We start from the raw sequence: 13035 nt of genomic DNA on the forward strand, positions 1-13035 counted from the left end.
CAGGAAACAGGAAGTACAGGGGCAGGACAGGAAATGACTAAGCTGCCAACCATAGAATGGCCTGAGGGTACTAGAAAGGCTAAGTGGCCTGGTAGTTGTAATATATGTTTTTACTAATGTTCTTTTTATTGATTATTGTTGCCCCATGTTCCTCGGGGGACAATCAAAGTATTAGATGTGTCCTGTAATGCACTTCTCTCCAAGCCTCTCTGCTTGCTCAACCAGGATGTTTTCAGCAGCACACACACACCCGAGGTGAAAGCAATCCTATACAAACAAAACCGACTTAGCTAACATGCACCAGACCTACTACGAGGAGTCGTTGGAGTGCGATGAGACAGGAAAGCCTTGTTTGTCTCAGTATTTGATGTTGTCTTGTTCTAGGGAGAATCACAGTTCTCTTCATTTCTTAATAAGGGACTTGATCAGTCCTTAGAAATATTCTAATACCCTACCCCTGAGAGGTGCTTTTGAATAACCTTATTCCAGATTTTGTTAGGAATTGTACTAACCAAATGTGGGGCCTCCCAGAGACAGGTGTATTTTACCTGAAATCATGTGAAACACCTTCATTGCATACAGGTGGAATCCATTCATCTAATTATGTGACTTCTAAAGACAAGTGGTTCCCAATCTCATACAGGTGAGTCATACAAAAGGGTGTTATAATTTAATGCAATCAATTACTTTGTTTAATATTTCTAATTTACTGATAATAGTTGGTAGATTTTATTTTTCACTTTCACATGGACTTGTGTTAATCAGTAGCAAAAACCCCTGATTAAATCAATTAATGATGAAATCTATTCTGATGAAATCAATTAATGATGAAATGTATTCTGATTAAATCAATTAATGATGAAATCTATTTTGATTTCAAGCTGTCTTTTTCCCTGCGTTAGCACCGACCCTACAAACATCCAACATTTTCTACAAAACTGGATAGTGTCTGGCCGCGGGGCAACGGTACGAGCGACTCCAAGGAGGGTGGGGTGGACGAGGAAGGGAGGGTAGGATGGGAACCAGAGTTTGTTATTGCACAGGGACGCACTGGGAATGGCTCAGCGGAAATCAGAGAAAACAGACTTTAAAAAGAGAGAGGAAATAAACATGTTGAATAGCTGGAGACACACACACACGCCAAGTTCAGGTCTACAGAACTAGTGGGTAGGGTTCAAAAGAAACAGTTTCCTCAAGTTTAAGATAAGAACTGAATGTGAACAAACCCACAATCTGAGGTCCAGCTGGGACCCTATTCCCTAGGGGACATGGTCAGAAGTGTCCTACAGAGAGAATACAGGGCTGTTTGGGAGGAAGAGCACAACCTTCAAAACCAACCAACTCAGCAAATGAAGACGAGGCAAACTTTGACCCCTGTTGAGTATGTTTAGGAGATGGATATTAGGACATGGTTAAGAGACAATACAGGTCAACTAGCCTAGTCCTAGGGCTGTCCTGCCAGCTGCTATGCTCATGGTCTGACTATGCACCAAGTTCACAGACCCAGCGTATAACAACAGGGCTGTTCAACTGGCGGTACATGGGCCAGGCCTGTCTCCTTTATCAACTAGAAGGGCCATCATTTGTTAAATTCTGAACATTACTCAAATATTTTTACATTTCTTTGTTTTTTAATATGATGCACAGGTCTTGTTCAATATTCTAGCCCCATCTATTATGTACAGTTAACCAATGTAACCCAGGCCAAGAAAGCTGCTAAAAAGATACATGACACTACTGTCCTTTGAGCTACACTCTGAGGGAATTAAAAAAAATGGGTTCTAACAGCTGTTATAAACTGTCTGGTCAACAGATAGCTTGCGATGTTTGCTTCTTTCCCATTGGACTTAAAGACGGGTATGCTGAGCATTATGATCTAATTTATGAATAGATACACAGCCTACTGGGACTCAGCGCTCAAAGCCACAGCTTTCAGTGCACATTTACTGCTGCAGCTAATCCATCTTTCCCACGTTCGTGATCTGTCAAAAATCATACGAGAAAAAAGCTAGTGTGCTAAGCTAGGGCAGTGCTGACAATGGAGTACCAGTTTAGGCCTAGTTGCCTTTCCCTTCAATCGCCGCCACAGGAAAGACCACAGAGATTATGACTAGAGTTTGCGATGATAAGTTATACAACTAAATTGGTGAACTGTGTCCTCCTGTTCACATCTCATGAAAATGTTCTGCTTCTTATCACACCGCGCTCAACCGGGAAGGGTTGGCCACACAAGGGATGTGCATGACAAACATTTCCACTATCAAGAACTCCTCAGCTTCTGTCGTCACACAGTCGACCCACCCCACCGTGCCAAAAAGAAAAATGATTTTAATTATGTTCATTGCAATATGTTATGCAATAAATTCTGTTCTATTTAACAATGTAGTTAACAGCCCCAATAACATTTTAGTATAAGCAATCAGGCTAGATCTACTTTTACTCTGGAGACTTAACTCAGATTCATAAATGCCATAACAGCAGCAAATAACCTAATGCATAGGCCAGTCAAGTGATTCATTTCAATCTGAGGTAAAATTGTGTATTTCCTGTAATTATTTGGGTTAGAACTGTTTAATGCAGTAAAACAATCTGACCACCATATCCTAAATATAAAACAATGAATTGCATGAAATTAGTTAAAGATGCATTCCGTGATTTTGGGCTATTGATCGTAAAAGTAGCCATGTTGAGCCAAAATGGGACAAAGTCGCCAAAAACACCTGCTTAATGTTATTTACTGAAATCCCAGACTGCATCTTCAAATGTAGGATGATGGTTAATAAGCACACACAGACCTGAACGACAATGGCATCCATTTCTATTTCAAACCCCTACCGCACACAGTAGCTGTAGGTTTGCTACAACCAGGATTCAAACACCGCGCCACAATGGCAAAGCTTCACTGCGAGGCAATGACTTAGAACACTGCACTGCTTGGAAGGCCAGAGATCTGTTTGAGTAACATTTTTCATCACTTGAATGGGATTACCTTAACTTAACTTAGTAGTATAACTCTCCCAGTGATGCATATTGTATAGCAAGATGAACCGTGATACATTAACAATGTGTGCGATTCTTACTTTAAGCAAAATTACCATAGATGCATTTGCTTACTCTTAAATTCAATTCAATTATAGCAGCAGTTATTTTTAATAAGTGTCAGGAAGAGGAAACCCATGTTGGAATGTCTTTCCCTTTTCAAGTAACCTTTTCTCTTCCTCGTCAGAATACAGCTGAATGGTATTATTATAATGCAATTTCACAGATAGGAGTTGTACTGCATACGTTCCTTGTTTGTAGCTTTCCCTCCATAAATTAAGGCAGACTACGGAGAGTAACATATGATACCTGACGCACCTGTGGATTCCCAGTTTGGTTTATATCGAGGCCTGCTATCTCTGCAACAAGTCTACTTCCCACACAGAACCAGCAGATATGAATGGGGGTGGGGGGGCAGCGGGTGGGTCAGAAGTTCTACAATGTCAGCGTGTGTGAGTGACGGTCTGAAAGGAGGCCCTTGTGTGCCTGGCCGACAGCTCCCAGCTCAGGCTTTAGCCTCACTATATCTGGAGGGGGGTTTGGGGGGCTGCCCTGGTCGACGAGGCCCAAAGAAGAGGCAGCCAGCTGAGGAGGGAGGGACAGAGTGACTGCCCATCTCTGGGTCTCAGGTGCAACAAAAGGGCATTTTCCGTTTTGTCTTAATTTTTTTACTTAATTTGCATTCCATCTTTCTTGCCCTACTGCTCAAATTCTTTCTTCACTTATTTTACTTCCTCAGCACCTGTGGTCTACTGCAAGAGGTCCAAACTGCTGGCAGTAAGGCCATATACCTCTGCGTCATGGGTTTGAACATGCAAAACCACTCTTCTGTCTCCCCTTGCAACATCTAATGATCTATCAACACCTCCAAATATCAGCAAAAACATTCCTGAATAATATGATATGAAGATTTGGTGAATGGGGGTATGTATCTTTGTTACTGCATGCCAACTTGCTCGGTTATACTGCAGAGGAAGCATCTGGGAGAGGTTGGTGAAAAGGTCTGCCTTGCCACACTCTAGCAACTCCTTGGGGAAGATATGGCGCCAGCAAGCTGAATCGTGTTTGTTGCCAGGGAATTGCAATCTTCTCCGTCACATATGTGCAATAAGTGCGAGCAGTGCGATTTGATGCAGATTGGCTCAGCAATATGTGCATCAATGGTCTCAAACTTCAACTCATATGCACCTGCTGTAAGAGTCGATGTGATGAGGCAAGCGTATAATTGCTAACAATACATTCAAATGAGAAATATAGAATTCTTATCGAAGAAAAAAGTAACAAACGTAATTCCCTTGACTATTACAATTCATTAATTCACTGTTATTTTAAAATGTTCTGTTTATTGTAGACAAAATAATCATTATAATATTTATCACAATGCAAATATTGGGTCACGACTGAGACTGGCAAATTCAATTAGGGCTCAGAGGCCAAACCAGTTGAGGACAAGTGATTCGGCGTGTTGGACAGAAAATTGGCTCTAGCAAGACAATGTAGGGTGTGTGTGTGTGTGTGTGTGTGTGTGTGTCATGTTGTAGCAGCTGGTTAGTCTTGTTTGAGGTGAGCCCGTTCTTAATGAGGTCAAAAGGTCACACAAGGTCACAGCATGTCCTGGTGGAGGAGAAACAAGAGGTGCCTTTATAAGGGCCCAGAAGCACGCACGTACTTACACGCACGCACTACAGAAAGAGATTCTTTGTCTTAGACGAGAACGACAGATACCTACCCCTCACTGTACATGGAGAAGGAAAAAACGTTCGCTCTCTTTCCAGCTCTATCCCTCGCTCTCTTTCTCTATCGTTCTCTTTATCTACTGATGTAATTATATGGGAATTCAACGACCCTCACGCCAAAAGACACCAGCCCCCACCGCTGGTAATAAAACACACAAGGTCCTTCTGAGAAATCAGAAAAAAAGATAGTGAGAAGCACAGAAACCAAGAGCGGGAGAGAGAGAGAGACAAACAGAGACCCTCTGTCAGGTCTGGAGGGGACAGAGTGGTATTGTCCCCCATCAATCCTGATTCACCTGAAAACAAACCCCTTTATTGAGGGCTGGTGGCCATCTTTGATTACTGGGAATGACTCAGCGAAGGCTGGCCGTCGAGGTGTGTGAATGTGGCCGTATTTATCTTAGGGCTGGGAATGGTGTGTGTGTGTGTGTGTGGAGACTTACCTCATGGTCGGGTATTTCAGAGGCCAGTGTTTGTCCTAGCAGGGTACCAGTCAGGTAGGTCCAACAGCGGGCCGTGTTGGCTAAGTTATACCCTCCTGGAGAGAGAGAGAGGGAGGGAGAGACGAGAGAGCAATAAAAGCGGATGAAGAGAGAGAAGGAGCGAGGGAAGATGTAAAGAGAGAAAGATTGTAGTGAGTAAAAAGGCTTCATTGTACTGGTATAATTAACAGCTATCATCTGGTGCTGCATTGAGGAGTCTGGGGCTGTGATTTCCAGTGTGTGTGTGCGCGCGTCCGTCCAATACCCACCTCCTCCGAGCAGCAGAGTAGGCAGGTGCCAGTCCAGTACGTGCCGCAGACACTTGGCCACGCCGACAGGGGTCATGTTGAAGGAGCACATGGGGTCGCCGGCCATGGTGTCGGCTCCCAGCTGCATCACCACCGCTTCGGGGTTAAACAGCGTCTGCACTTCCTGCATCACGCTGACCATTACAAACAGTCACAAGGTCAGAGGTCGAAGACAACGCTATATTAGACCACTGCAGATTACAGAGTAATCTTTTTAAATGGCTACTTCCTTGGGCATACCCTACTGTTAAAATAACATCAAATGGATCAGAAACAGTGTAGACATCGGTGTTCTAAACAACTATTGTAGGTGGACACGGATGATGTTCAATGGAATATCTACATGGGTGTACAGAGGCCCATTATCAGCAACCAGCACTCCCGTGTTCCTATGGTACGTTGTGTTTGCTAATCCAAGTTAATCTTTTTAAAAGGCTCATTGATAATTCTAAAAAAGTGAAAACTTTAATGTTGATTAAAGAAGCAATAAAATTGGGCCTTCTGTAGATTAGTTGAGTATCTGGAGCATCAGCAATTGTGGGTTCAATTACAGACTCAAAATAGCGTAGAAACAAAGAACCTTCTTCTGAAACTCATAAGTCTATTCTCGTTCTAAGAAATGAAGGCTATTCCATGCAAGACATTGCCAAGAAACTGAAAATCTCGTACAATGCTGTGTACTACTCCCTTCACAGAACAGCGCAAACTAGCTCTAACCAGTAACCTGAGTCCTGGTTCCTGTTCGAGAAAGCAGTAGTATTAGAAAGGTTGGGAGAGATGTGTACCCAAGGATGTTTTGAACTCCTAAATCCCCACACCTGCTGTCGGTTCTTGCAATGTGGCAAGGCCATATATGCAAATTGGAATAACAGGAACAGGAATGTTCAGCCTGCATCCAGCTCAAAGTGAAAATAAAATAGAATCACAAATTCCAAACAAATGCTAATAAAAAATACAAAGAATAATACCACTGCATTGAAAGACACAACAAATCAAAACCTGGATAAAAACCTGGTGAAGAAACTAAAAAAGTACAAGCTAAAACAATTGTGTACCTGGTGAACACCTGGAAGTATCGGTCGTCTTTAATGCCGTCATCTAGAGGGACGTTGACTGCGTACCAGCGTCCTTTACCCAACCCTGTATCACACAGATCTCCTGTGCCTAAAGGACAGGATGGTTAGGAGTGTGTGTGAGAGAGTTTCCCAAACTTGAGTCATACTAATCCAGCAGACTGTCAGCTTGTTTGACAATAATTCCCATCTGCAGTTCCCAAACTGTGGGACGCACACCTCATTAAGGGGTTTGGCAGACAACATCTTTCAGAAAACTAAACTTGTAATAATATCCAGGGCAGCGTCCCCGAAAATGGAATGGAAAGCCAGAGTACAAAAATGTGAGTAATCACTAAGTCAGTTTTCCATATTAACGCAAGGGATCCGATGAGGACTACAGACACTAGATTACATGTCTGAACATGCAAGCCATACACAGACACCCCGCTTCACGTAAAAAATAAATACAAAATACGTATAACATTAAAGAGTGACAAGTTGCAAAAACAAACATCCTCATTCATCAAGCACAGACATTCACAGCCTTTTATGGAGGAACTGCCTCAGAACAGTGGCAGGATGAGGTATTGAACAACGATTATTAGTGACGCATTATGGGTTTCCACTCACCTGGAAAGAAGCCGGGGGAGAACTTGTGCAGCGACACGGTCATCACTTTGGAGGTAAAACTAAAGGCATCTTCCACACCTGAGAAAAAAATTATTATAATAAAGGGGGAAAAAATACAGAAACACAGCTTTCAGCGTTTCTGTATCAGCGTTTCGGTTAAAGGTCAGCCTCGCGGTTGCAGCATCTGACTGCTAACCGAGAGGTTGCTAGATCAAAACCCATAGTATGGTTGTTATGCTAACTGGTCCCGTTTGTCGCGCTGGATAAAAGCGTCATACACTGAAAAGGTCATGTGTCAACAGCAACACATTATTGGTTTCTTGCAAATGTACACAAACATATTTTACTCTGACAGTGTGACGCGCCAGTTGTTGTGTGTTCGTGTACCATCTCCATGATGAAGGTCCACATCCACGTACAGGACTCTCTCATATTTCTCCCGCAGCTTAAGGATTCCAAGCACTGCATCATTCACGTAGCAGAACCCTGAAGCCTCATCCCTGAGAGAGAGAGAATGGTTTATAATTTGTAAAAAGAAAATGTATTTTAGGGTCAAGACTTTACACCTCATGAATCAGCCCTCAAGTGTCTTGCTAGGAAGGGCCAACCTGCAAAATATTGTAAAAAAACACAAGAAACATCAATCCCCATTACTTAGTGACTGGGTACAACACCCCATTAAAGGCTTGAAAGTACTCCATCTTCAATAGGCATAGTCAACTCTGAGCCTTGACAAACCGAGACAAAGAGAGAAAGACTCAGAGACAAACACACACACAGTGCGGACTTTAGCCTTTTGAGGGCCCTAAGCAGAATTAGATTTTGGGGCCCCCTCCCTCCTAGCGGGTGGGGGCCCACTAGTGGCCTAGGGCCCTTAGCGACCGCTTATGCCTAGAGCCGGCCCTGTATAGTGAGACATTGTTAAATGCTTTGTAGTCTTTTCAATGACTACGAGGCCTTCTGTAATTGATTACATAACATGTCTAACAAGGCCTTTAATCCACTGAGGAATTGTTTTGTAACACAATGCTCAACACATCTGCCTTGTCCTGTCACCTCACAAATTGGGTCCAGCCCTCTTACTTCTTAGCGTGGTGCCAGCCTCCGGCCCAATTGATGGCCACCTCGCCCCTCTTGTCCAGCAGACACTGGGCGGCCGTCAGGGTGGCCCCGCCCACCGCCGCGGCGTAGTCGTAGATGCCTTCCACCACCGGGCAGTCATAACCTGGGGGAGAGACCGAGAGGAGACAAAGATGGAGAGACAGTGACTAAGACACAGATTGGATGAGCAAAACAGAGACAGATATAGAGAAAAGTGACAGAAGATTGGGCAAAAGAATGGGCAGAGTGAGGAGACGGAGGTGTGGAGAAGAGGACAAAGGAGGAAAAGAGCAGCGGAGGAGAAAGACAATGAAAAGGAAGGGAGGCAGAGGGGGTGAAGGACAGAGACCAACCCAAAGAAGGTGAGACGGAGACCTTTCCAGAATAGAAGGGGCTGGCAGAAGATGAACGTCATCCAAGAATAACAACTCTGGGCTTGAATCCCTCCCACACTATCTCCCAACCCCAGGCTTACATAGTTAAGATAACAAGCCACTCAATGGTACGTCCTTGACTGCTCACATCCTCTTTCCTCGTCTCCTTACTGTAACACATTGAAGGGGAGGATCCCCGGGGAAGAAAATGTGCCGTGGAGATGTTTGTGGGCATGGCATGGGAGGTGGTTTTCAAGTGGCGCAAGACCACCCTCTACTGACAACAGAACAGCACTGCATAGAAGTTTATAAAAACACACTACAAAAAGTATGATTGTCCAAACCTATGCTCCATCTTTGCAAACTCCATGTGCAGGGCGGGAGTGTGTGTAGCAGGACAAACTGAGTTTGATTTCTGTTGCTAGGATACATGTCGATGTCATTACTTTACACTCTGTTACTTTTGTCCCATTCTTCTGTCCAGTAACTTTACTTAGACTAGCTAGCATGATATTTGAAACCTACGCAGATTTAGTAACTTGATGGGTTAAGAAAATTACATAATTGTGTTTTCTAACTTCAGAGACGTCTGCGAAGATAAACTCCAGTGACCGCACTCGTCTCTACCCTCTTACCCAGTCCAAAGTCTCCAGACTGGGGGTCGTCGTTGTCCCCGTCCTGGCTGATTTTGTAAAGGTGCTCAAGGTAGGCGTCTGTGTGGAACTTAGCCATCTCCTCGATGGTCGCAACATGGGGCTTGACAATACTGAAAGAATGGGACACAGACACTGGTATACATCTAGAAGATAGAGCATTATATTTACATCACAGAGTTCTGGAACTGTTGTAGAACTTCAGATCAGACCATGGAAATGATTTACAATGGGCCAGCATCCAGGACAAGCTTAGAACTGGTAATGGCATTGGAACAAGATAGTTGACTGAATCCAACACAAAAGTTCAGTTTTTTCACACTTCCGTTATGAAATTTCAAGTGGCAACCACAGTGAGTGGATCGACTGCTTTTCCGTAGGAGAGACTGACCACATATTCGTGGTTGTTAGTACGATTCTGACTTTTTAGGAGTACAAGTACTTTCTACAGCGTTTAAGCCCCGTGCATCTGAAAAGAATGAACATCAAAAGTAATTTTGCAGCAGCTGTAAAATGTAGGGGCTTCACGCATTCGCAAATGTAGCAGATTACCTTTTTACCCGCCAATAGCTAACTTTACCTAGATTTTGCCAACAACTACACTGAATCATTATTAAAATTACAAAATGTGAGTAAAACATCAAGATACTAAAGTCAAAACTGCCAAAATTAACACTTGTTTGTACATTGCAGGTCTTTTGAATTTCACAAAACCCCTCCAAAATAAGAGGTGTGTTGAGCTTGCCACAGTGAGCATATAGTCAACAGCCTTTCTCAGGGACAAAGCAAAAAATGTTTACTTGCTTTCTTGAGGATTCGATCTGGTAAACTTTCAGTTGCTGGGCAAAAGCTCTGACTGCTAGGCTACATGGAGCTTCTCAAATAAATTCTCTGACTGGCAAAAGAACCTGGGCCCGGGGGTAAGAGAGCTCAAAATCCTAACCATTAGACCACCAAGAAAACCACTGCCAATGCGGAACCGACCTTGTAATGGCACAGACACAGAGGAGACCTCTTTCCATCTCTATGTCCTCAATAGGAAATGCTTGCAGCTATGAGTGAACAGAAACCATCTCAGATTGTATGAGGTTGAAGTTTATTGTATTTGTAACATCAAATTAGATAATTATTGCGTCTTCACTCAATATCGCCTTCGCAAAACCGAATGATCTACCTGTTAAAATAAAGATAAACTGAAGCTAATTAGTGAAAGAACATTATACGATGGAAGATGGTAGGGGTGATAAGTACTATTAGAGCCGTCACTGAAGACTATTTCTTAATTGTCACAAATAATTATTTCGATTAACGATTTAATTTCCTATATTGTTAATTTTATGCCACTATTATAATGTAACACATGTTTTTTTTTTAATATATAGAACAGAGATCGTTCTTAAGATGTGTGGTGTTCGCGCTTTTAAGCGCCACTTTTCTGGAGCAAATCCGACAATACACCTCCTCCAAATTATTGGTCTCACCTCTTTCATTCGGCTTTAAACCAAAATGCACCCAGAGCGGTGCAGTTGTGTTCAGCTTTGGAACTACCACTAAATCAATGTTGATAATGATTGCTCTTTACAAAATGCACCGCAAAGCAAATGTAAATTACTTTTTCCTGTGCATCGTGACGTTTCACCTCCTGCAAATATTATAACTTAGTTATTTGAAATAGCTCTCTTAACGCTCAGTTGACTAATTCAGTTCATACATTAATATGCATTGGGACAACATGTCTATCCATGTGTTGTGATGTGCATTATCTAATTAGGAAATACAAAAAATTGTCATAACAACAATTGTGATCTGGCTCAAATAATCGATTTGATAATAATTGCCACTGCCCTTGATACAGAGATTGGCTTAAGTGGATGTTTTGTCTACTCTTGCCTTACAGCACTTTCTTCCCTCACAGACTGGGCCTCAGTAACCCCAACAGCACTTTCTTCCCTCACACACAGCACCCTCACAGACTGGGCCTCAGTAACCCCAACAGCACTTTCTTCCCTCACAGACTGGGCCTCAGTAACCCCAACAGCACTTTCTTCCCTCACAGACTGGGCCTCAGTAACCCCAACAGCACTTTCTTCCCTCACAGACTGGGCCTCAGTAACCCCAACAGCACTTTCTTCCCTCACACACAGCACCCTCACAGACTGGGCCTCAGTAACCCCAACAGCACTTACTTCCCTCACAGACAGCACCCTCACATACTGGGCTTCAGTCTGGTGGTCAGACAAGTTGGACCAGGTGTGCTTGTCCAGGGTTATATAAAATAAATGTGTATTGTTGGGAACCACTGATCTCTGCAATCCAACATTTTTACTATTAATTTCTAATCGTGTGTTCTGCAGCAGGAAATGTGCCTCGGAGACAGCGATTTAGCCTGCTAGACCTCTTAAACCCGCAACTTAAGACACTAATGCGGGAGCGAACCCGGGTCCCCTGCGTAAAAGGCAAACACTATGTATTTTGTTGATTTTTACGTGGTTTACAGAAATGACCCCCAAAAAAATTATGTACTTTAATCAATTAGTCAATCAAGAAACATATTCCCCATGGCAAGAATGAAAGGCATACAAAACGACGCCCTGGACAAGAGCGAACTACTACTAGCTAACGTTAGCTACTTAATAACCAGATTTACTTATTTTCAGCAAACATGTTACTTACCTCATGTGCTGAAGCAACCCATATGCTTCTATGAGGGAATGCACCATACTTGCCTAGGGATACGGAATAAGTAATGGTTCAGTACTCCTGAAAACGAGAAAATACATCGAGATGTCTCCCTCTTATTAGCATTGCCGTTAGCCAAGTAGCATTCTCACACAACTCACCCGGTTGGGGACTTTTGATAACGAGTCGCATGTCTCGATGTATTGGGGGCTGTAGACATACACAACTTTACGTTTAAGAGTTTCATTTGAGTTTCCTTTACAACTCATTGATGTTACTTAGTGTACTTCTATGGAAAACACAATTAACTATGTAAAATGTTTACGCCAACTAGCTCACTAGCTAGTTTCTTCAAAATAATACAGCCAAGTGTCCCAATATCAACATTCCCCGGATAAAATGGAAAGCCTGCTCCCCGGAACAATGTTTAAATAACAACGCTACCTACGTTAAACCGTATTTAAAAAAATAGTCAATAATACCATGGAACTTTTGGAAATATATTTTCTATATCAACCTTACTCTGGGTTCTCTGTAGTTTCTAACTGTAAAATATCCTGTACATTAGAATAAAATCATTTGAGTCATGTGTCAATCTCATTTGATGGAAAATTACTACTTCATGTGTAAAATACATTCTGAAAACCCTATACCTATGTCGTTTGTGCTGTAGTTAATTTTCTATCAAACATACATTGGCATGATGTAAACAAACCATTTATTTAAATTTAGTAGAAAAGTATGTAATTTATTAAAAGTCTTTGATCTTTTTTAAAATCCTGTTTGTACAGAAAAACATATTATTCATAACAAATAAACAGGAGAGATGAAGAGTCAACATACATTCTGACTGTTCTTACATTCAATGTCACCACTATTGCATGTTCCAAGAAACTGAAGCCGGGACTTTCAAATCCATTGTGGAAAGAGGAACCAATAATTGTGAAATATGCAAAAAATCATAGAGAGAAAACACTA

General features: G+C 42.5%; 1 protein-coding gene across 3 annotated transcripts in view; it reads right to left on the bottom strand.

Moving 5' to 3' along the window:
- hdac8 (histone deacetylase 8) overlaps window positions 1-12460 on the bottom strand; it is a 34571-nt gene extending 22111 nt beyond the window's left edge. The window contains exons 1-11 of one of the 3 annotated variants that reach the window (XR_002196253.2): window positions 12219-12460; window positions 12052-12104; window positions 9361-9491; window positions 8334-8475; window positions 7638-7750; window positions 7251-7328; window positions 6621-6729; window positions 5527-5699; window positions 5219-5313; window positions 4769-4940; window positions 4438-4653 (exon numbers count right to left, since the gene is read on the bottom strand). Coding sequence is in view for 2 of the 3 variants with exons in the window: in XM_020044249.2 (XP_019899808.1) it covers window positions 4887-4940; window positions 5219-5313; window positions 5527-5699; window positions 6621-6729; window positions 7251-7328; window positions 7638-7750; window positions 8334-8475; window positions 9361-9491; window positions 12052-12104; window positions 12219-12326 (1056 nt within the window). In the remaining variant the exon portion in view is untranslated. Of the gene's footprint in view, window positions 1-4436; window positions 4941-5218; window positions 5314-5526; window positions 5700-6620; window positions 6730-7250; window positions 7329-7637; window positions 7751-8333; window positions 8476-9360; window positions 9492-12051; window positions 12105-12218 lie in introns of those variants that run through there. The other 2 variants (XM_020044249.2, XM_010900803.4) reach the window with 2 other exon arrangements.
- Window positions 12461-13035: the final 575 nt, after the last annotated feature.

The sequence above is a fragment of the Esox lucius genome, chromosome 24 (assembly GCF_011004845.1).
Source record: "Esox lucius isolate fEsoLuc1 chromosome 24, fEsoLuc1.pri, whole genome shotgun sequence".
In the NCBI taxonomy this organism is placed as follows: domain Eukaryota; kingdom Metazoa; phylum Chordata; class Actinopteri; order Esociformes; family Esocidae; genus Esox; species Esox lucius.